The 20805-nt window shown below is 43.8% G+C and overlaps 1 protein-coding gene across 1 annotated transcript in view; it reads right to left on the reverse strand.

Moving 5' to 3' along the window:
- Positions 1–8018: 8018 nt before the first annotated feature.
- GNA14 (G protein subunit alpha 14) overlaps positions 8019–20805 on the reverse strand; it is a 190654-nt gene continuing 177867 nt past the window's right edge. The window contains exons 3-7 of the mRNA XM_040257621.1: positions 17056–17210; positions 14435–14563; positions 13060–13189; positions 10487–10640; positions 8019–9364 (exon numbers count right to left, since the gene is read on the reverse strand). Of these exons, the coding sequence (XP_040113555.1) occupies positions 9174–9364; positions 10487–10640; positions 13060–13189; positions 14435–14563; positions 17056–17210 (759 nt within the window). The 3' untranslated portion in view covers positions 8019–9173. The remainder of the gene's footprint in view (positions 9365–10486; positions 10641–13059; positions 13190–14434; positions 14564–17055; positions 17211–20805) is intronic.

Raw genomic sequence — 20805 nt, forward strand, 5'->3', positions numbered from 1 at the left:
GTATCTTTTTTTTTTTTTAATAAGATTCCACATGTAAGTGATACCTTAGGATATTTGTCTTTCTCTGTCTGACTTCACTTAGTATTATAATCATTAGGTACATCTATGTTCCTGCAAGTTGCATTGTTTCATTCTTTTTTTGTCTTAGTAATATTCCATTGTATATAAGTACCATGTCTCCTTTACCCATTCCCTTGTGAGGGACATTTAGGTTGCTTAGATGTCTTGGCTGTTGTAAACTATGCTGCTGTGAACATTGGGCTGCATGTATCTTTTCAGTTATGGTTTTCCCTGGATATATGCCCAGGAATTACATTGGTGGATCCTATGGTAGTTCCATTGTTTATATGTACTGCGTCTTTATTCATTCATCTTTTCATGGACATTTAGTTTGCTTCTGTGTCCTGGCTACTGTAAATAGTGCTACAGTGAACACTGGGATGTATGTATCTTTTCAAAGTATGGTTTTCTATGGGTATATGCCTAGGAGTATGATTGCTGGGTCATACAGTAGTCCCGTTTTTAGTTTTTTAAGGAAACTCCATAACATTCTCCATAATGATTGTACCAATTCACATTCCCGCCAAAAGTGTAGGAGACTTCCCTTTTCTCCACATCCTCTCCGGCATTTATCATACACATTTTTGATGATGGCCATGCTGACTGGTATGAGGTAGTACCTCACTGGGGCTTTGATTTGCATTTCTCTAGTAATTAGTGATGTTGAGCATCTTTTCATGTGCTTTCTGGCCATCTGTATGTCTTCCTTTGAGAAATAACTACTTAGGTCTTCTGCCCATTTTTTGATTGGGTTGTTCATTTTTTTGTTGTTGAACTGCATGAGCTGTTTGTATATTTTGGAGATTAATCCCTGGTTGATCACTTCATTTACAAATATTTTCTGCCATTCTGTGGATTGTCTTTTCATTTTGTTTATGATTTCCTTTGCTATGCAAAAAGCTTTTCAGTTTAATTAGGTCCCATTTGTTTATTTTTGTTTTTATTTTCATTACTCTAGGAAGTGGATCAAAAAGTATCTTGCTGTGATTTATGTCATAGACACTTTCCCTTTCTCTTCTTCTTCTGGAGAAGAAGAATTTTATCCCAGAGGTCTCTGAGCCTGTCCTCATTTCTTCTCATCCTGTTTTCTTTATTCTGCTCCTCAGCTATTGCCACCATTTTATGTGTCAACTGACTTATTCTTTCTTCTGCTTAAGTTATTCTGCTGTTGATTCCTGCTAGTATATTTTCATATTTCAGTTATTGTAATGTTCATCTCTGTTTATTTGTTCTATAAGTCTCCTGCTGCTGCTGCTGCTAAGTTGCTTCAGTCGTGTCCGACTCTCTGCGACCCCCATAGACGGCAGCCCACCAGGCTCCCCTGTCCCTGGGATTCTTCAGACAAGAATACTGGAGTGGGTTGCCATTTCCTCCTCCAATGCGTGAAAGTCTCCTAGCTCTTTGTTAAACATTTCTTATGTCGTCTTGGTCTGTGCCTCCACTCTTTTTCTGTGATCTTGTGTCATCTGCACTATCATTACTCTGAGTTGTTATTCATTTAGATTGCCTGTCTCCTCTTGTTTGTTCTTCTGGTTCTTTATCTTGTTCCTTCATCTTGAACATTCTTCTCTGCCATTTCATTGTATGTGACTTTCTGTGTTTGTGGTTTCCTCTCCTCAGGCAGCAGGATCATAGTTCCTCTTGCTTCAGATGTCTTCTGCCCTCTGGTGGGTGAGGTTGGTCCAGGGGCTAGTGCAGGCTTCCTGGTGGGAAGGACTGGTGCCTGCCCCCTGGTGGGTAGAGCTAGGTCTTGTCCCTTTAGTGGGCAGAACCATGTCAAGGGGTGTGTTTAGAGGTGGCTGTGAGACTTTGACTTTTCACTTTCATGCATTGGAGAAGGAAATGGCAACTCACTCCAGTATTCTTGCCTGGAGAATCCCAGGGACGGCGGAGCCTGGTGGGCTGTCATCTATGGGGTTGCACAGTTGGAGACAACTGAAGCGACTTAGTAGTAGTAGTAGTAGTAGTGAGCTCAGTACAACTTTAACAGCCTGTCTGCTGATGATTGGAGCTGTGTTCTCTGCCATTGCTGGTGGTTTGGCTTGAGGCATCCTAGCCCTGGAGCCTACAGGCTGTTGGGTGGGGCCATGTCTTGGTGCCAAAATGACTACCTCTGGGAGAGCTCACGTTGATCAGTATTCCCTGGGCCTTCACTCCCAGTGTCCTTGCCCCCATAGTGAACCACAGTTGACCCCCGCAACCCCAGGAGACCCTCCAGTACCCACAGGTAAATCTAGCCCAGGCTTCTGCGGAGTCACTGCTTTGTGCTGGGTCCCAGTGCATGTGAAATCTTCTGTGCACCCTCTAAGAGTGGAGTTTCTGTTGCCCCCAGTCCTGTGGAGTTCCTGCACAGTAGGAGGTCCTACTGACCTATAAAACAAAACTCAGTGCTCTGGGGGCTCCTACTCCTGATGTCAGACCCTCAGACTGGAGAAGCTGATGTGGGGCCCAGAGCTCTCACTCCTGTGGGAGAAGCTCTGCTGTATAATTATTTTCCACTTTGTGGGTCACCTTCCCAGTGGATATGGGGTTTGATGATTTGGGGTATGCAGGTGCAGTGGCCTAGGCACGCTCCCAGTAGAGCAGGGGCAGCAATCGGCCCCTGCTTATGTGTCTCCCAGTGGCCCATGCACCCCTGGGCAGGGCAGTGACTGGCACCTGCTCCTGGGTTTCTTAGTGATGGTGGCAGCATGCACACTGGCAGGACGGCATGGGCAGCACTGGCACCTGCTCCTGTGTCTCCCATTCTTTGTTCTCTGATGCAAAATGGCCTTGGCTACTCCCGGAATGTTACTATTCCAGATTACATTTTGATATCATTGTCAGGCTCCACAAAAACTGTTGCGTTTGCCTTCATTTCTTGAATGAAGGTTAGCTTTTAAAGCTTAATGCCTCAAAAAGGAGGATGAAGGGGAGCAGAATATGCCATCCCCAAATATGCCTCTTTAGCAAAGGGATTATTTTGAGCAGGTTATTTTCAAGAAAAGCTCTAAAAGTCTAGTAGAAATTACTCATTTGCAGGAGACATTTACATTTATGAGATAAACTTTTATTTGTAAGGGTGTGTTTCCTAATCTGTACCAGAAAGAGAACGATGACTCTAAATCACAAGAAACTCTTATCAGTGGAGAAGATACCCAGCTCAAATCTGCATAACAACCTTACCCCATTTACTATGTTTTCCCTGGTAACTTCTCATAACTAGCCTTCTCCCAACATTCTTCTGGTGTCTTTAGCTGAAAAAGTTATTTAAGGTGATGGCTTGGGCCATTGAGGGAGTTACTCAGTTTTCCAGGATGTCTCACATGTAAATAGGAGGTATATATGTTATTTGTTTTCTATTTGTTTTTCTCCTGTTAATCTGTCTTTTTTATTATAGGGATGGGGGTCTCAACTAAGAACCTAGAATGGTGGGGGGTAATCTTTCTTCCTCACTTGATAGTTTGGTGACCCATGATAGGACCTGCTGAAATTGTACTTCCTTCGGGGCCTGAAGACAGGAACCTGGGGAACTGGCAGAAGCCAGCAGAGTAAGAATTCTTACAGAAGCAAGCTCTCTCAGATCTCTGTCTATAAGGCTCAGCTGAGAGAGGAAGAGGAACTTGTACCTTGTTCTTTCCTTTCCAAATTTAGATTTACAGAAGAAAATATTCATGTGCATTAGTTCCTCGAGTATAAAGACTCTGGTAGAGATTTTGTTATAAGTACTCTTGTTTTCTGTTGAGCCCTTTCCCTTCCAGAGATGGTCACTGACTTACATTGTCTGTCTTTTGTGTCATTTTTCATAAGGAGGAGAACCGCAGTCAAGATAAGGTTTTCTTCCATCTTGTTCTTTGTCTTGAGAGCTTGGCTTTTCGACTGGAAAACTCTCTCTAGTCATCACCAGCTGGAAGATGCTAGTATCGACTTGTACCTGCAGCCACACAGTAGGATGGAGATTTGAAACACACAGCGACAGGTAGCATTCCCACTGTGTAGCTCTCAGGAGAATTTGTCTGAAGGGGCCCCAGTCCATACGGGGCCAACCTTTGTTTGCATGTCAACCTTTGTTGTCTTGTTAGTGGTGGAAAATTCCCATTCTACTAGTGTCTGCCTGGTATTACAGATTAGCAGATTTGTGACTAGAGGTATTTCATGTTCTCATAGAAAAACCTGAGAGATTTTTTTTCAGTACATCATTGTTCCCTGTGACAAAGAGGGTCTTTAATTTCTTAGGGCTAACTCTGGGAGTGAACTTTCTAGATCTTATGATCTTTTGCATCCCCTTAGGGCACATCTCTTGCACCTACAGTTAAGCCATGAAAAGGTTTATTGGTTTGCTATTGAGATTAATATAATACCATTGAAGATCCTACTCATCAATGGCCAGATGATGGATCTTTTGAATTGGAAAAACTTTTGTATTTGAAAATAATTTTAGAGAGCTCTTATTCTAAAGAATTGTCTTATTGGTACCCATGGGAAGATCAAGTTGAAAAGAGAACACAGAGGAATATCGTGTCTAGCCTTTGTGCTTAGATGCTCAGTTGTGTCCAATTCTTTGCGATCCCATGGACTGTAGCCTGCCAGTCACCTCTGTCCATAGGGATTCTCCGGGCAAGAACACCAGAGTGGGTTGTCATGCCCTCCTCCAGGGGATCTTCCCAACCCAGGATCAAACCCAGGTTTCTCACACTGCAGACAAATTCTTTACCAGCTGAGCCACCAGTCTGGGGTTTAGTGCAGTTTGTCTTTGTAAAGTCTGTATAAAGCATTCAATACAGAGGCCTCTGAATGCGCTCCTTGAGTGTACAATCCAACTTTGAACAACTTTTGCTTCTATCAATCAACCCCTGAACACTGACCTTTAACTCAAGTTACACTTGCCTACACTTTCAGAAGTTCCTACCAGACTTTGAAAAGAGTTAGGATCAGTGGCCATTCACAACCTCACTCACAAGGACCTTTTTAAAAATTAAAAGTAAGAATATTTTTATTTTCTTATTTGGCTGTGCCAGGTGTTAGTTGCTGCATGTGGGATCTTTTGTGGTGGTGTGGGGGGTCTGGTTCCCTGACCAGGGATCAAACCCAGACACTCTACATTGGGAGCAGAGTCTTAACTGCTAGACCACCAAGGAGGTCCCATAGGACCTTGATTGGATGTTTAAAGGTATTCTTCTCATTTATAATTATACCGCAGTTATCAGACAAGCCAGACAGCCCCCTAGTAGATGGACCTCCCAACTGCACCCCAAAGAAACGACCAGAATTTCTCTCAAGCTGTCATGCAGATGATCAAGAAATGGATCAGCTGGAGGTCAGTCTTCAGGGGCTGATAGAAGCAAAAGTTGTTCAAAGTTGGATTGTACACTCAAGGAGCGCATTCAGAGGCCTCTGTATTGAATGCTTTATACAGATTTTACAAAGACAAATTGTACCAAACCCTAAAGCTCCAGGACATAGGAGTCTTTATTTCCTTCTTAGTTGGAATGGAAATCTTCTCCTTGGCAAAAAGGGAGTGATTGTAGACAGAAAAATGATACTTCAGTAAATAACACAGTCTTATGGGTATAAGGTTCTAGTCCTATTTGTCTGTTTCCTTTTTTACCTATAAATTAGACGGGATCCTGAATTATTCTACTTTCCTCAAATAATCTGGCTACATCTCTTCAAACTGTTTCCAATTTTCTTCCACTCTTTTGACTTGGAATCAAAGTCAAATTGTTATCACATTCCTAGAAATCTAATGTGCTTAGATGCTCAGTGGTGTCCAAGACTTTGCAACCCAATGGACTGTAGCCTGACAGGCTCCTCTGTCCATGGGATTCCCCCTGCAAGATACTAGAGTGGGTTGCCATTTCCTCCTCCAGAGGATCTTTGCAACCCAAGGATCAAACCTAAGTCTCATATCTCCTGCACTGGCAGGCAGATTCTTTACCATTAGCACCACCGGGGAAGCCTGGTAATAAATCTGATATGTCTTTATATATTAATAATACCATCATTTGTAATAATAGTTTTCTTAAAATGTATGTCATAGAAATTAACCGTATTTCTTTGCCAACTGACAAAGGCTCATCAGTTTTTTAATCATGACTATTTTTAAGTCTTGTCATTTATGAAAGTTATTGTTTTGCTTTTACAAAAGTATTTCCCAAGTCCTACAAACTGAATGTTAAGTGGATTGATATAAACTTCAGAGAAACAGCCCAAAGGGCTCATGTTAAGATCATCTTTGTGCCTGGTGCTCAGTGGGCCACTCAGGAAGTTTACCTGAATATCTGATGACATCAGAGGCATTCAAACTTGGAAGATGCTTCAGCTCCAACATCTAGAGATCTGACTGGCAGCCTTCAGGACTCAGGCTGAGTTTATAATTTGCCCCAACCACTAACTTTTGTTTTTCTTTTGTTTCCATAGACATGCTTGTTAATAAGTACCTAATTGCTCACACCATGTAAGGCTAACTTCAGGATCCCACCTCAACACTAGCTCCTGAAATGAGACAGCTGTTCAACTGAACTGACCTACTCTCAAGACTAAGAGGTTGGTTCAATGAAATTTAATAGTCTGTCAACTTAGCTTCTGGACTATAAAACTTCACTGAACTTTTAAAGACAGGACTGAAGGGAAACAGAATATGTGACCAAAATATATACCTCTTTAGTATAAGAATTACTTAGAGCTGATTTTTTAAATTTATTTATTTATTTATTTAAAGTTCTTTCCCCATATAGGTCTTTACAGAGTATTGAGTAGAGTTCCTTGTGCTATATGGTAGGTTCTTATTAGCTATTTTATATATAGTGTATATGTGTCAATCCCAGTCTCTCAATTCATCCCCCACTCGTTGATTACCGTAAGTTTGTTTTCTACAAATACCAAAGTATTTCCCAAAGTCCTGCATGTTAAGTGGATTGCTATAAACTTCAGAGAAACAGCCCAAATGGCTCATGTTTAGATCACCTTTGTGCCTGGTGCTCTGTGGGCCATTCAGGAAGTTTACCTGAACATCTGATGACATCAGAGGCACTCAAACTTGGAAGATGCTTCAGCTCCAACATCTAGAAATCTATGACTCTATTTCTGTTTTGTAAATAAGTTCATTTTTACCATTTATTTAGATTCCACATATAAGTGATAACATATATTTGTCCTTCTCTGACTTCACTCAGTACGATAATCTCTAGGTCAATCTATGTTGCTGCAAGTGGCGCTAGTGTGTTCATTTCTGTGGCTGAGTGATACTCCATGGTGTGTAGGTATCACATCTGCTTCATCCATTCATCTGTTGATGGACCTTTAGGCCGTTTCTGTGTCTTGGCTATTGTGAATGGTGCTGCTGTGAACATTGGGGTGCATATTATCTTCAAATTATGGTTTTCTCTGGATATGTGCTCAGGAGTAGGATTGCTGGGTCTTATGCCTGGAGAATCCCAGGGACAGGGGAGCCTGGTGGGCTGCCGTCTATGGGGTCGCACAGAGTCGGACATGACTGAAGCGACTTAGCAGCAGTAGCAGCATGGTAATTCTATTTTTAGTTTTCTGAGGAACCTCTGTTCTGTTCTCCATAGTAGCTGCACTAATTTACATTCCCACCAACAGTGTTTGAGAGTTCCCTTTTCTCCACACCCTCTCCAGCATTTACTGTTTGTAGATTTTTCGATGATGGCCCTTCTGACCGGTGTGAAGAAGTACCTCACTGTAGTTCTGATTTTCATTTCTCTACTAATTAATCATGTTGAGCATCTTTTCATGTGCTTTTGGTGATTGTTTTTAAGAAACAAGACACAGGAAAAGCTCTGAAAATCTAGTAGAAGTTACCCTTTTGTAAGGGAAATATACATTTATTTTAAGGAACTCTCCATTTTAAATGTGTCTCCTTCTCTGTTCCTAAAAGGGTGATTCTAAATGACAAACTATCAATGTAGAAGGTGTCCCTCTTAATTCAGCTAAACAACTTTACCTTTTTTTGTGTGTGTGCTTTACCTATTAATCTCCCATAAGTGACCTTCCCTTCTCTTCCATCTTTCTTGCATCTTCAGCTGAAGAAAGTATTTAAGGTGATGGCTTGAGTCATTTTAGGAAAGTTAAACTCAGTTTTCCAGGATATCTCCCATGTATACAGGAGGATACATGGTGTTAGACTTACATTATTTTATTATTAGAGGGGTGAGGTCTCAGCCAAGAACCTAGAATGGTGGAAGGAAAATTATTTTTCCTTCCCTATAGGGACATTTAGGAAGTTTCTGAGTCATTAAAGTCACAGCATTTTTCTTTTTAGGAGCAGAACTATGAATCAACCATGATCGCAAAGAAACATAATCCAGTGCTAATGGCAAAATGGTATATTCTTAGCCTCCTCAGAAAGGCACAACATACGTGTTCAAACAGCAAATCTGTGGTAGCCATCAGAACTCTGGCAGAGGTTATAGTACATTCGTTAAACAATTTGGGCTTTTAGCCGTTTCATAAGTAAGTTTATAAGGCCTGGTCATCTACATTGGAATATATATATATGTGTAAGTTTTCACCACATATTTTTCACCAATACAACATATCTAGAGCCCACAGTAATCAAATTGTGGCAAAACTAAATTAGAGGTACTGATACAATCATTAATTTGACTTAGGAAGTTAACATGAAGAACAAACTTCAAAAAAACCTCTTTGGTTGCATGTTGAATATTTCAGCATGAAGAGAGGAAAACAATGACAATATTTAATTTTTAAAAAAGGTTATCCATCTAATACTAGAGGTCTCAAAGCAGGATCCATAAATTGACAGGCTCCTCTGTTATGTGATTTTTCTAATGGCCATTAGCACACACACTTCAATTAAAAAAAAAAAAAAAAACATAAATCACAGTGGCTTTTTAGACTTTTGTAGAATACCAAATTCAAAAATTATACAAAAATCTTACAGCTTAAAGTTAAGAAAAGAAATGTAAAAGCAAGATTTTGAAAAAGTTTTGCTGAATTCAAACATCTTAGAAGCTCCATCACCCATCGTTGTCCCCGTGGCTGCATGATGGATTTGGCGCCAACAAGTGGGCTGAGCTGGGTGATGTTAGAGCACTTGCAAATAAAACAAATCTGGTTTTCTGGCCCAGGTGAGGGGTGCACAGCAGCTTTTAAACCAGGTTGAATTCCCTCAGGTTTAGTTGTAGAATTGTGTCTTTCACAGCAGCAAACACAAAGCGGATATTCTCTGTGTCTGTAGCACATGTGAAGTGGGAATAGATGACTTTCTCTTTGTCAGGATTCTGATCTTGATAAAGCTTCAGGATGAAATCTCTGGCAGCTTTGACATCTTGCTTTGGTCCTGTCATGAGGGCAGTCAGAATCAAAAAGAAAGATACCAGCTCATCACCAGGCCCTCTCAAAAGTCATATTCAGTATACTTTTGTTTTTATTGGGAATCCTTCTTTGAGCCATCTTATTTCTAGAGACATTTTTATTTGGGGCATTATTTTATTATGAACTTGCAGAAGGGTATTTTAAGTGTCCATTGGTATCTAAAAATCATACTTGAAGGAGATTTGTTGAAAAATAGTGACCTAATTTAATTTTCTGATTTGGACCATTTTTGAAGAGGTAATTACTCTTTTAAAATATACTGATTTATTTGGCTGCACCAGATCTTAGTTGCAGCATGTGGGATCTAGTTCCCTCTCCACTGTGAGCACAGAGTCTTAGCCAATGGACCACCAAGGAAGTCCCTGAAGAGGTAGTTCTTAAGTGAAGTAGAGGAGGGAAAAGAGAGAATATGGGACCTAACAAAGCTAAGCTCCCAAGTCTGATTGTGAAGCTTGAGAGCTGTATGCTACATTATCAGTGTGGTTAATAAAAGCAAAAAGGAGAGCGTTTAAACACCACTTGTCTAAATATCAGTATCAAACTTAGTAATGTTTCTGCATCAGAATTAATTAGTGACAGGGTCCAAACCCTTTCTCTGCCTTGGAGAGGTCATAAAGATAACTTCCGTGTCCACCCCGTCTGGTAAAAGGGGTGCCGCATTTCAGCACTAGACGTGCAGAGATGAGTCAGGCGGTCTCTGCCCTCAGGGTCTGCTGGGACAAGACAGCTGAAGGTGCAGAGAGCAAGGCAAGCCCAGGCCCCCAAGGGAGCCTGAGGAGGTGCACCTGCTGTGGAAGGAGGTGGGGTGAGGATCAGAAGGCCTTCCCAAAGGAGGAGGTGCCTGATTTGGGTCTCAGAGAACAAAGCAGAATTAGCAAGGGAGTTGGCAGTACATCCCAGGCAGGAGAAGAGGCAGGTGCAGAGGTGCTGAGGTGAAAACACGCTGATTTGACTGGAGCTTTCATTCAGGAGTGAGGGATGGTAAGAAAGTCCATTAGAGGCAGATCAAGGAGGCCCAGATAAGCTATGCTGAGAACTCTGAACTGGTGCCAGGGAGGTCAGGGCCACAGGATGGACACTTACTTACCAGTGTATTCTGGAAAATAGCTAATTAGATGAGAGTACATGATTTTCTCTTCCAAAAGATCCTTCTTGTTTAAGAACAGAATCACTGATGAGTTCAGAAACCAGGGGTAGGTGATGATAGTTTTAAATAAGGCTTTACTCTCTTCCATGCGGTTCTAAATGAAAAACAAGAGATTTAGGATAAACTAGGAAGAAAAACAATGCTTTGGGAACAGCATGCCGAATCACTGCTTCCATCTAGCTGTCCTCTCACCCAGCTGTCCTCTCCAGGTTGCTGGCCTTGCTCAGCCTGGGGAGGGAGTGGCAGGTGGCCCCTGCTTCTATTTCCCTCATCCTCACCTCCCATTAATCACCCTCTTCTGGAATTCCTCTTGCGCAAATTCTTCTCTGGCCCACAAACACATAAGGATATAAGAAGGGCTTTTGTGTAACTTGGAAAAGGAAGATTGCAACCCAGAGTTGACGACACAAGTTTTCTGTGTATAACTACTGGGATTACCAAGTAGGGGGATCCTTCAGAACTACAGACCTGAGATGCCCTTTCACTGGGTGTTGGCTTCCAGACTGGGCATCAGGAGTCCAGTGACAATGAGGAAGGAAGGCTCTTCCGGCAGGGCCACCGCCCTCAGGGACGCTGGTGGAGAGGGGAACTAACTGCTGAACACCTGCCCTGCACCATGTTTGACAGGCAGGTAACACAGCCAACGCTCTCCAAGGGAACGGGTCCCCGTTTTATGGGGAGCATACTGTTCACAAGGATGTAAATGCTTTCCCAGGACTGTACAATAGCACAATCCAGTGGAAGCTATGTAGACAGACAGTGATAATTTCTGAACATTAGACACTGACAAGAAAATATTAAATGAAAGTAGATAGGGCATGTATAAATCTCTGGTGACAATAATCTAGCATTCTGCCCTCTCCCAAGTATTTCTAAGAAGAAAGAAACCCTTTCCTTCCTTCCTTCCTTTAGACTGAGAAACAGAGCCCTCCTGCTACAGAGGGACACTCCCTAAATCTCTGTTCCTATGACTCCCAATGCCTGGGCCCATTCTCCCACTTAGTACATTTTTGGGGATCAGTTCTGGAATCTGTCACCAGAAAGGTAAGGTTTCACTTGTTTTTAAAGCTTCTTTAGCATTAATTACGATCTTATCAATAATGAGCTCCAAGGAACTACAACAATCCTATATACCATAGTGAGTGGATGCAAGACATATCTCCAGCCAGGACAGAAAAGTCTGGAGTGGCAACCACTTCATTTTCCCCCAGGTACCTAGGATTTTTCAGAGAGGAGAAAGTAATTTCTAAGCACGTCAGGCTAAGGTACTCATCCCTGGCTCACCTGACTAATCGTCCCTGAGAAACATCCTAAGTAATTCCTAAGACAAGTTTGGAGCTCATTTTTCATATTCATAACTCAATGCCTTTGCTTTAAAAGAAAACAAAAAACTCTCCACTGGGAGAGCTGGGTGGCGGCCAAGATTTCTATTCTTCTTTGCACAATGACACTGGCAAGTGGGCTAATCCACACTAATTAGCTAATGTAACTGTGCTCCTCAGAGAAAAGTCTGCTTTCAAGAAATACAAGATAGAACTTGTTCATAATTATTGCCTAATCCTGCCAGAATTCTTTATTGATTTCCTTTCATTCCCTACAGGCAAGAGGTATTTCTAAAAGGTCAAGAGGTCTGGTGCAAAAGGTAGGGGGAAAGATGGTGATTATCACACAGAAAATAGCCCTGACCTCACAAAGAAGGGGCCGGGATGGTTCTCTTCACTTTCCTGGCAGATCCAGTTAATGGAATTTAACGAGCCAGTGCCATGGCAGCTCTGCAGAGGGCACCGGATGCCTGACTGGGGTGGATCAGTGGCAGCTGCCCTGAGCAAGTCCTGAGGGAGTGAAGGTCAGATGCTGCTCCCAGACAGCACCAAGCATCTGGTACCACTCCTCCAGCCAGCTTAGCTCAGGACCTAATTTGAGAGCACCATGGAGGCTGGGAAGTCTGTCCTCAGGTAAGTCTATTAGAAATAATGTTGTTCAACTTTGGTTGTATATGTGCATCCCTGGGGGGCTTAGTGAAGGTAGCCCCCAACTCTAAACCAGGAAATAAGAATCTCAACAATAGGGTCCTAAAGATGTTTTTAAAGAAAAAAAAAAAAAAAAAACCCTCCCACTATGCAGCCAAGGCCAAGACCCATGTTTTTGAGTGGCTTCACCCTTCATGAAGACTAGATGTCCAAGGTCAAGCCACATATAGTTGTTCTTTAAGGTCCCCTGGGAATTTCAGTGTCCATCCAAGTGTGAGAGTCAGGATTCTAGGTCAGTGATTCTCAGATTACCTGGGATCTTCTTGAGGATCCTGCTTTATTTGGCCTGGAGTGATTCGGAAGGTGTGTATTCCTAACAAGTACCCAGGTGATGCTAGGACTGCCAGCCCACAGGCTACACTTCAGGAGTGAAACGACTTAACCTAAGGGTTAGGGCCTAATGCCAGAGTGGGCTGGCTTCTTGCAAACTGCAGAAATAGGTTTCTGTTTTCCACAGCTAACCAGACTCCCCACCCAGCATACCTCATTGTCACACTCAGCCAGCACCTGGTCATATTCACTCAGAGCAACCAAAAAAATAATGGAGGTGACACTCTCAAAGCAGTGAATCCATTTCCGTCTTTCCGATCGCTGGCCACCAACATCCACCATCCTGTTCAATAGAATAAACATAGGACTCTCTGGGGGGAAAGCACATGGAAATCAGCACTCTTTAGGGTCCTCAATAATCGTTAAGAATAAAAAGGGATCCTCAGATTAAAATGCTTGAGCACTGCTGCTTTAGGCAATGAGGAACCACTGGATATTTCCTAGCAAAGGAGGCAACAGAATGTAAGTGAAGTTACTGAAGATGCATGCAGAGGTCACTCAGCTGGAGCCTGCTTGAGGATACTGGTTAGGGAGCTGCTACAGTAGTCCAGGCAAAAGTTCAGGCATCACTTGGGTGGTGCCCAAACCATCCCAGAGTGCCAAGATACCAGGCAGAAAGGCAGGCAGGCTTCTGGACTACTCACCACCTCTTGTTTCCTGGCCTCTCCAGTTAATCCAGAGATTCTTTGTACATAGCTGAATGCTACCCCTCCCCTAGAAAGACCTGCAGGTGCCCTCTGTCTGATGTGGAGACCCAAAGCCTTAACCTGTGTCTTTTGGGACAAGTTCAGGGTGTCATAGCCCAAGGATCAGTCACAAGCTCGAATGTTCCAGGGCTCGGGCAGTTTACAGAAATGAGTCCGGGGACCTCTCTCAGGTAGCAAAGGATGCACTTCAAGCGTGCTGTGCTGGGCCTGTCTAGAGGGAGATTTTGGAAGGGTTAAGCAGAAATTGATTCTGAAAAGGTTTAGATAAAGTAATGGGCATGTGCTCACAGAGATGCTGAGTATCAGGGGGCTAGACCAGAGGGCTCCCCCAGCTTGACAGCACTCCAGCTGCACGAGATGCAGGGTGGACAGGGCAGGACTGTACTCGTGCTGTCTCTAGACAACCATGTGTAACAAGTGTTAGGAGGGACAAGGGAACAAACGGATATAAAAGTGCTTTGAAATTTGCAATGATAAATCTTGGATCTGAGAATAGAAGGGAAGAGAAATATTCAACTTCACAGAAAAGACCCCAGTATTGCCAATCTGTGGGTTACAGAAATATACATCTGTGTGTGTGTGTGTAAGCATTCCAGACATCAGTAGGGAATCTCTTCTTCTCTAAAGGGAATAGAAAGGTGTGTTTGTATCCATTGTACAACTTGAGACCAACCACAATTCTTATACCCTGATGGCGAAGGCCATTATTGCCCTAAGAGATATAAGCTCTTTTAGCAATAACAGATTGAAGAATCCATCTGGGGACTTCCAAGCCTGGAGAGACAGATTCTTAATGGACCATGTCAAGGAGACAGACTTACCGAAAGATGATGTTTTCCAGGTCAAACGGATACTCAATGATGCCAGTGGTGGGCACTCGGACACGAAGCACATCCTGCTGTGTTGGCACGAATGATGGCATGGCGATCCGGTCAATGTCCGTCAGGTAACTGATGTTAGAGAGCAAGATGCTGACAAGGGGGAAATGTCCCACCCAGAAAGTCACCCCAACTCCCAGCCACCCCCTCATTCATGGATTCATCAGTGACTTTCCTGAGAAGCAACCCTCCAGCCCTCCTAAAACTGTGTGGACAGAGTTTGGATCAAAGGCTTTGGTGAGCCTGCTGAGACTCAAGTTTGCACTTCTGGTCTCTCCTGGTTCTTAGCTGCATCACTCTGCTGGGGAGGGAGCCAGCCAGGCCACAGGGGCAAGAGACGGCCCCTGGCTCTGACATTTCATCTGTTCTCCTCTCACAGGCCCTCCTCCAGGAACATTGTAGAAGGTAGATGCTGTGCTTGGACACTTTACTTTGCTCAATAAATTAGAGTTAAGGAAAATATAAAAGCATAAATCAGGCCAATGGGAAGTCCTCTCAAAAAGTTCCTTGTTACACTGGGAAACTGAACATCTCCTAAAATAACCCTAAACTTGTCTTGGATTATTTTGGGCCATATATTACAGCCCAGGCTTAAGACAAGTCTCTTTTTCTGTGGTAAAACAAGAAGACACTTCTTTTTTAATGTTAAGGCCTTTGAAAAAGGCACTTTTGAGTAAATAACTGAGGCCCTGGCCAGTGGCAGTGCTGATGACTTGGAGCCCCCTGCACACGGAGGTGGCCCCGCCTTCTTCCGCACCCACCACACAGGGAGAGCTCACCTAGGTGTGCCGGGGCTGGAACCACCAGGGCAGCCTTCTGTGACCACAGCCCCAGGGCTCATCGCCATGGACTTCTGGTGCTTTAATTTAGGTCTGTCAGGCTTCCTTGGTGGCTCAGATGGTAAATAATCTGCCTGCAATGTGGGAGACCTTGGTTCAATCCCTGGGTCGGGAAGATCCCCCGGAGAAGGAAATGGCAACCTACTCCAGTATTCTTGCCTGCAAAATCCATGACAAAGGAGCCTGCTGGGCCACAGTCTGTGAGGTTGCAAAGAGTTGGGCATGACTGAGCGAATCTCTGTGTCATCCCACCAGAGCCTGTGCTCCTTCAGGGCAGAAAGCACCAGTTGTACCTATAGCCCTGTCCTCCGTGCCTGGCACAGAGCAGACACACCTCAAATACCTCTCCAAAGAGGCAGACAGTGGCAGCAGAGCGGGTGATCACCACTGACCTGGACCACGGAAGCGTCTGGGGTCTCACCTGCGCCAGGTTTGAGAGTTCCCTTTTCTCTGTACAGCCCTGTCCACCACTCCAGTCACTCCACACTCTTCTCCATGCACTTGCCCCAGTTGTCAGGCCTGACTGAATTCCACAGCAGGCCTAGTGGGTCTTTCCCAAGCTAATCCATATCAAGAGCTCTAGCCATTCCCCAAGGCCTTCCTGGAAGCCAGTGACACAGGCTGGACCAAGGACTCAGGGGTGCCCTGGCTCCCAGCTATCAAAGGCTAGCTGCCCTCCTTTCTGCCCTGCTGTCTTATGTGCTGATCTAACGACTTACTGGGATTACTTTTAGTTCCTTTTCCTGCTTTGCCGCTGTGTTGTACTAACCTGGATTCATGTCATTCAGCACTCAGCCTAGAACAAACACCAGAGGAAGGCCAGTGAAATTAAGGAGGTAAGATTCTGGTTTCCTTTCCTGCCCTCTGGCTTGTCAGGATGGGTGAATTACCCACACCACTTTGGAGGGTAATGGCAGCACATAAAGGGAAGGGGATGGGTCTGGGGAAAGAATTCCAGGGCCCTCAGAGGGTGGAAGTGACCCAGAGCCAAGAGGGAAGGAGCTGAGCTGTAGAAGCAAGAATCCTCACCCCTTCAAAGGACCATGATCCAACTATTTGCCCAGTGATCTGGGCAGAGGCATTGTCTTGGGGAATCCTTAAAATCAAATTCTGTGATCTCTGTGGGATCATCTGCATGCAGAACTATCTACTTCTTTTTACCCTAATAGATTATTAACTCCTTGTGAACAAGTAATCAGTAATGAACAAAGAGCTCCCAAACTGAGCTGCCATCCATGACTCATTTTGTCCACTTGAGGGCAGCACCAGGTCAGCCACAGATGGGTGTACTGCACTGCTGGGTCTAAACTCTTGATTTTAGGGCAATTGGACCTGCTGTTGCCAGTCAGGAAACCAGGAGGCAGAGGGATATGGAGAGGGGAAAGGAGAAACCAGAAGCAGTTGTAGTCCTGGTTTAAATCATATAACTTCAGCACCCCAAATGAGATCAGTCCCACCAAGGAAAGCCCACAATTGACTTAGCCTCTCAGTGAAAAGGACAGAGGCTTAAAACTAGATGAGGAAAGGTAGGTATGGGCAAGGACGGCTATCTAGGGGGCTCCTTAGGGGGACTGAATTTAGGAGGTGGGAAGCGAGGCATCAAAATGCAGAGGAGCAGAGGGAGGCCGTGCTGCCGCTGAGTGCCTGCATTTTGGCAGGTAGCTCATTTCTCCCTGGTAAGAAGCTCCTGTGAAGTATGGCCACAGCCCGGGGTTCTGTACTCACTATTTGGCAGAGTCTGACAGTTGGTACTCCCGCCTGCGATCGTAGCACTCCTGGATTCCAGGATCCTGCCACAGCTGCTTGATGGCCTCCACCTGGTCCCTGGAGAGCGTGGACACCTTGTCTACTTCCACTTCTCTGATTAGCTGGGCATTTTCCTGCTCAGAGGGAAAAGAACCTTTCATTAGGCCAAGGAAAGGAAACCATCATGTTGGTGACGTAGGGTCAAGACTTGCCCTTGTCTGTGGATCAGGGAAGATCTCCCCTAGGTGCCGGGGTGTGGTGGGTGCCCTCCAGAAGAGCTCCTCACAGCAAAGTCACTCAGTTGCAGCCCCACTGGGTGGAGATGATGCGGCTGCTTAGCTCAGTGGAGAGAGCCACGAAGAGCCCCAGACCTGTGGCCTTTGGTCCCAGCAGTACCTGGGGGTCAGTGTCACCAGCATTTAACAGCCAACTGTGCATGGAGAAACACTGGAATGATTGATCATCATTGTACCAACCAACATGACTTCCTCATTAGCATGCAACTCGTTTGAATATTTGCACAGCCCATAGAACAATTTAAAAAACAACAGTACTGTTAGTGGCATACCAAGGGTAGGGTAAGCAGGTCCACTCCAGTGCGGCAAAGAAGGGAGTGCATCGTCATCTTCAGAGAACTGAAAACTCACGCCCCAGCCATTAATCATGAGTCTGCTTTCTCTTTCCTTTATTTTTTAAAGATGTTTTAACTGACCTTATTTTTTAGAGTAGTTTTAAGTTCACAGCAAAACTAAGGAAAGTACAGAGTTCTCATGCTTTTTATTATCATGCATCACTAATAAAACTCTTTCCTACTGGGTGGACCACACCTGCTGTACCGCATGCTACTGACTGCTCTAATACTATTACTTTATTATTACAGTAAGTGTTAATATCATTATTGCTGTAATTACTACAGCAGTTATCACTTATTACACTCACTGGGTACTCAGGGCTCTGCATATATCATCTCATCTGATCAACAGAAGGCAAGCAAGAGGCCAGAAATTTTCCCAAACCTTAGCAAATTAAAGTGGTAAGATTGACCTGCATCCACAGCACGTCCCTGCTTTGGCCTGAGAGACTCAGCATCCCATCCTTGGCTGCAAGTTGCAGCAAACAAGAGTTCTGCTGTGGGAGACAGGAGCCTGCCCTCTTCACTGAATTTCAGGGCAATTCACTGGCAGCTGGGAGTCAGCAAAACATCCTTTGGCAGCCGTGATCTCTTTAAGTATATACTGCACCTCTTGAAAAGTCACTCTTTTCTTGCATTTTTTATCAGGAAGCCCAACAGAAGGCTAGAGGAAGGAAAGAACTTACAGATTCACTTGACTTGTAAAACTGAGAACCATGATTAAATCAACATGGCTTTGCCCTCCGTCCAAGAGTGAATATAATCTTCTCCCAGACTGTGGCATCCTCAGGCAGGGAGAGGATCCCCTTTGTAGAGTCTCAAACAAGGTCTGTGCAGGATGGGTGAGCAGAAAGAACCTGGGCTGAAAAATCAAGACCCTGACCTCTAAGTAGTTCAGTGGGATTTAAGGAACCCAATAAGTTCACTGCCTCAGCATCATCGTTTGTAAGAGGGGCCAGTGATTTTCATGGGAACCTGATTTATAAAGTATCACCCAAATGTAAGCAGAACTAGCCTTATTATTGCAATACATGCCTAATAAATATTTCCTGTCTGCCCAAACAGAACACAGTGACAGCCCCTGAACCAGGAGTTGTAGTTCTGCCTGCTGGCACGTTTTGTGTCTCATGCCGTATTCTCACCCAGAGAGAGCAATGAATGGAGACCGCAGACCGCGCCTGTATGGGGCAGAAGGGCTTCTCCCACTTCTTCCCTCCACTTGCCACTCGCCCACCTCCCACACAGGAGCAGATGGTCTCCACTGGAGAATGCGGATGGTGGAGCCTCCCAGGATACCCCATTTGCCCGCGCCAGTGTTTGGCTCTTCCAGTAGATAGAAAGTGGCTCCCAGTAAATTATCACAGAGGAATGCAGCCTTCTACATAAGCTCTGGGGCGGGAGGAGTTTAGGGAAAAGACATTGACCTGGGATTTCAGGTAACCAAGAGATTCAGCCTGGTGAGAAAGGCATATTGTTTGTTCAGCCAAGGGATGATATTTGGGGGACATCTTGCTTAAAAGAAGAGAATAGAGGCTCCTTAGAAACCCAACAATTGGGACTTTAGAACTAACTAGACTTAGCCACCCAGGACTCCATGTTCAGAGGTTTTCCTGTCCATCTTTGTCTCCTCCTGGTTAGCTCTACCTGTCTGGATCATTTTTTTTTAACTTCCTATTTAAGACTTGGAAAAAGGTGGGAAACATGGTAGAACAAATTCTTCTCTGCCTTTCAAGATTGCCTAAACATCCATGCTCTCCTACTTAACCTTATCATTCATCCTCACTCCTTACACATGTGTTCATACTTATACCCACACATGCACATGTAACTCACACATATGCTTTTTCCTGGAAATATCTGAAAGAAAACTGCAGCTTCAGTGCCTCTTTATCTCTAAAGACTTCAGTGCAGTTTCCTAAAACCAAACATACATAATCACATTGTATAATCATATATAATGATCAACATCAGGAAATTAACAGTGGTACAATATTGTAGTCTAATCCTCAGACCTTATCTAAAGTTTGGCAGTTGTCCCATAAATGCCCTTCATTGGCCTGATCTAGACTCATGTATCCCATTTAGTCAGCTGTCTCTTTAGTCTCCATTTACTTGGAAAGACTGTAGTCAAAGGAGTTGTTTGTATCACTCTGATCAAGAATGACCTGGCAAGGGGAGAGTTCCCTAGTGGTCTAGTGGTTAGGATTCTGCACTTCCACTGCCAGGGCCCAGGTTCAATCCCTGGTTAGGGTTAGGGTTAGGGGCACTAAGATCCTGCAAGCTGCATGGTGCAGCAAAGAAAGAATGCTCTGACAAGGATGTGTTCTTTAGTCACAAGTCATCATGAAGATGGCTGGTGGAGTGGCACAGCTGAGTCCCAGAGAATGTTCCAGGGGCAAATATTATAAAGGACAGAGAGGAATGAGAAAAAGGGTGCCCTGGTTTTTAAATAAATTCTATTAAGATATCAGATGAATGACTTTTGCACATTAACAATGTGTGTTTTTAAAAAAGTGAAGTTCTGTTGGCACAAAGACAGAAACATAGATCAATGGAACAAAATAGAAAGCCCAGAGATAAATCCACACACCTGTGGACACCTTATCTTTGACAAAGGAGGCAAGAATATACAATGGAGAAAAGACAATCTCTTTAACAAGTGGTGCTGGGAAAACTGGTTAACCACTTGTAAAAGAATGAAACTAGAACACTTTCTAACACCATACACAAAAATAAACTAAAAAATGGATTAAAATTTAAATGTAAGACCAGAAACTATAAAACTCCTAGAGGAAAACACAGGCAAAACACACTGACATAAATCATAGCAGGATTCTCTATGACCCACCTCCCAGAGTAATGGAAATAAAAGAAAAAATAAACAAATCGGACCTAATTAAACTTAAAAGCTTTTGCACAATAAAGGGAACTATAAGCAAGGTGAAAAGACAGCCTTCAGAACGGGAGAAAATAATAGCAAATGAAGCAACTGACAAAGAATTAAGCTCAAAAATATACAAGCAACTCCTGCAGCTCAATTCCAGAAAAATAAACCCAATAAAAAAATGGGCCACAGAACTAAACAGACATTTCTCCAA

This window comes from Oryx dammah, unplaced genomic scaffold, assembly GCF_014754425.2.
Source record: "Oryx dammah isolate SB20612 unplaced genomic scaffold, SCBI_Odam_1.1 HiC_scaffold_1, whole genome shotgun sequence".
Classification (NCBI taxonomy): Eukaryota; Metazoa; Chordata; class Mammalia; order Artiodactyla; family Bovidae; genus Oryx; species Oryx dammah.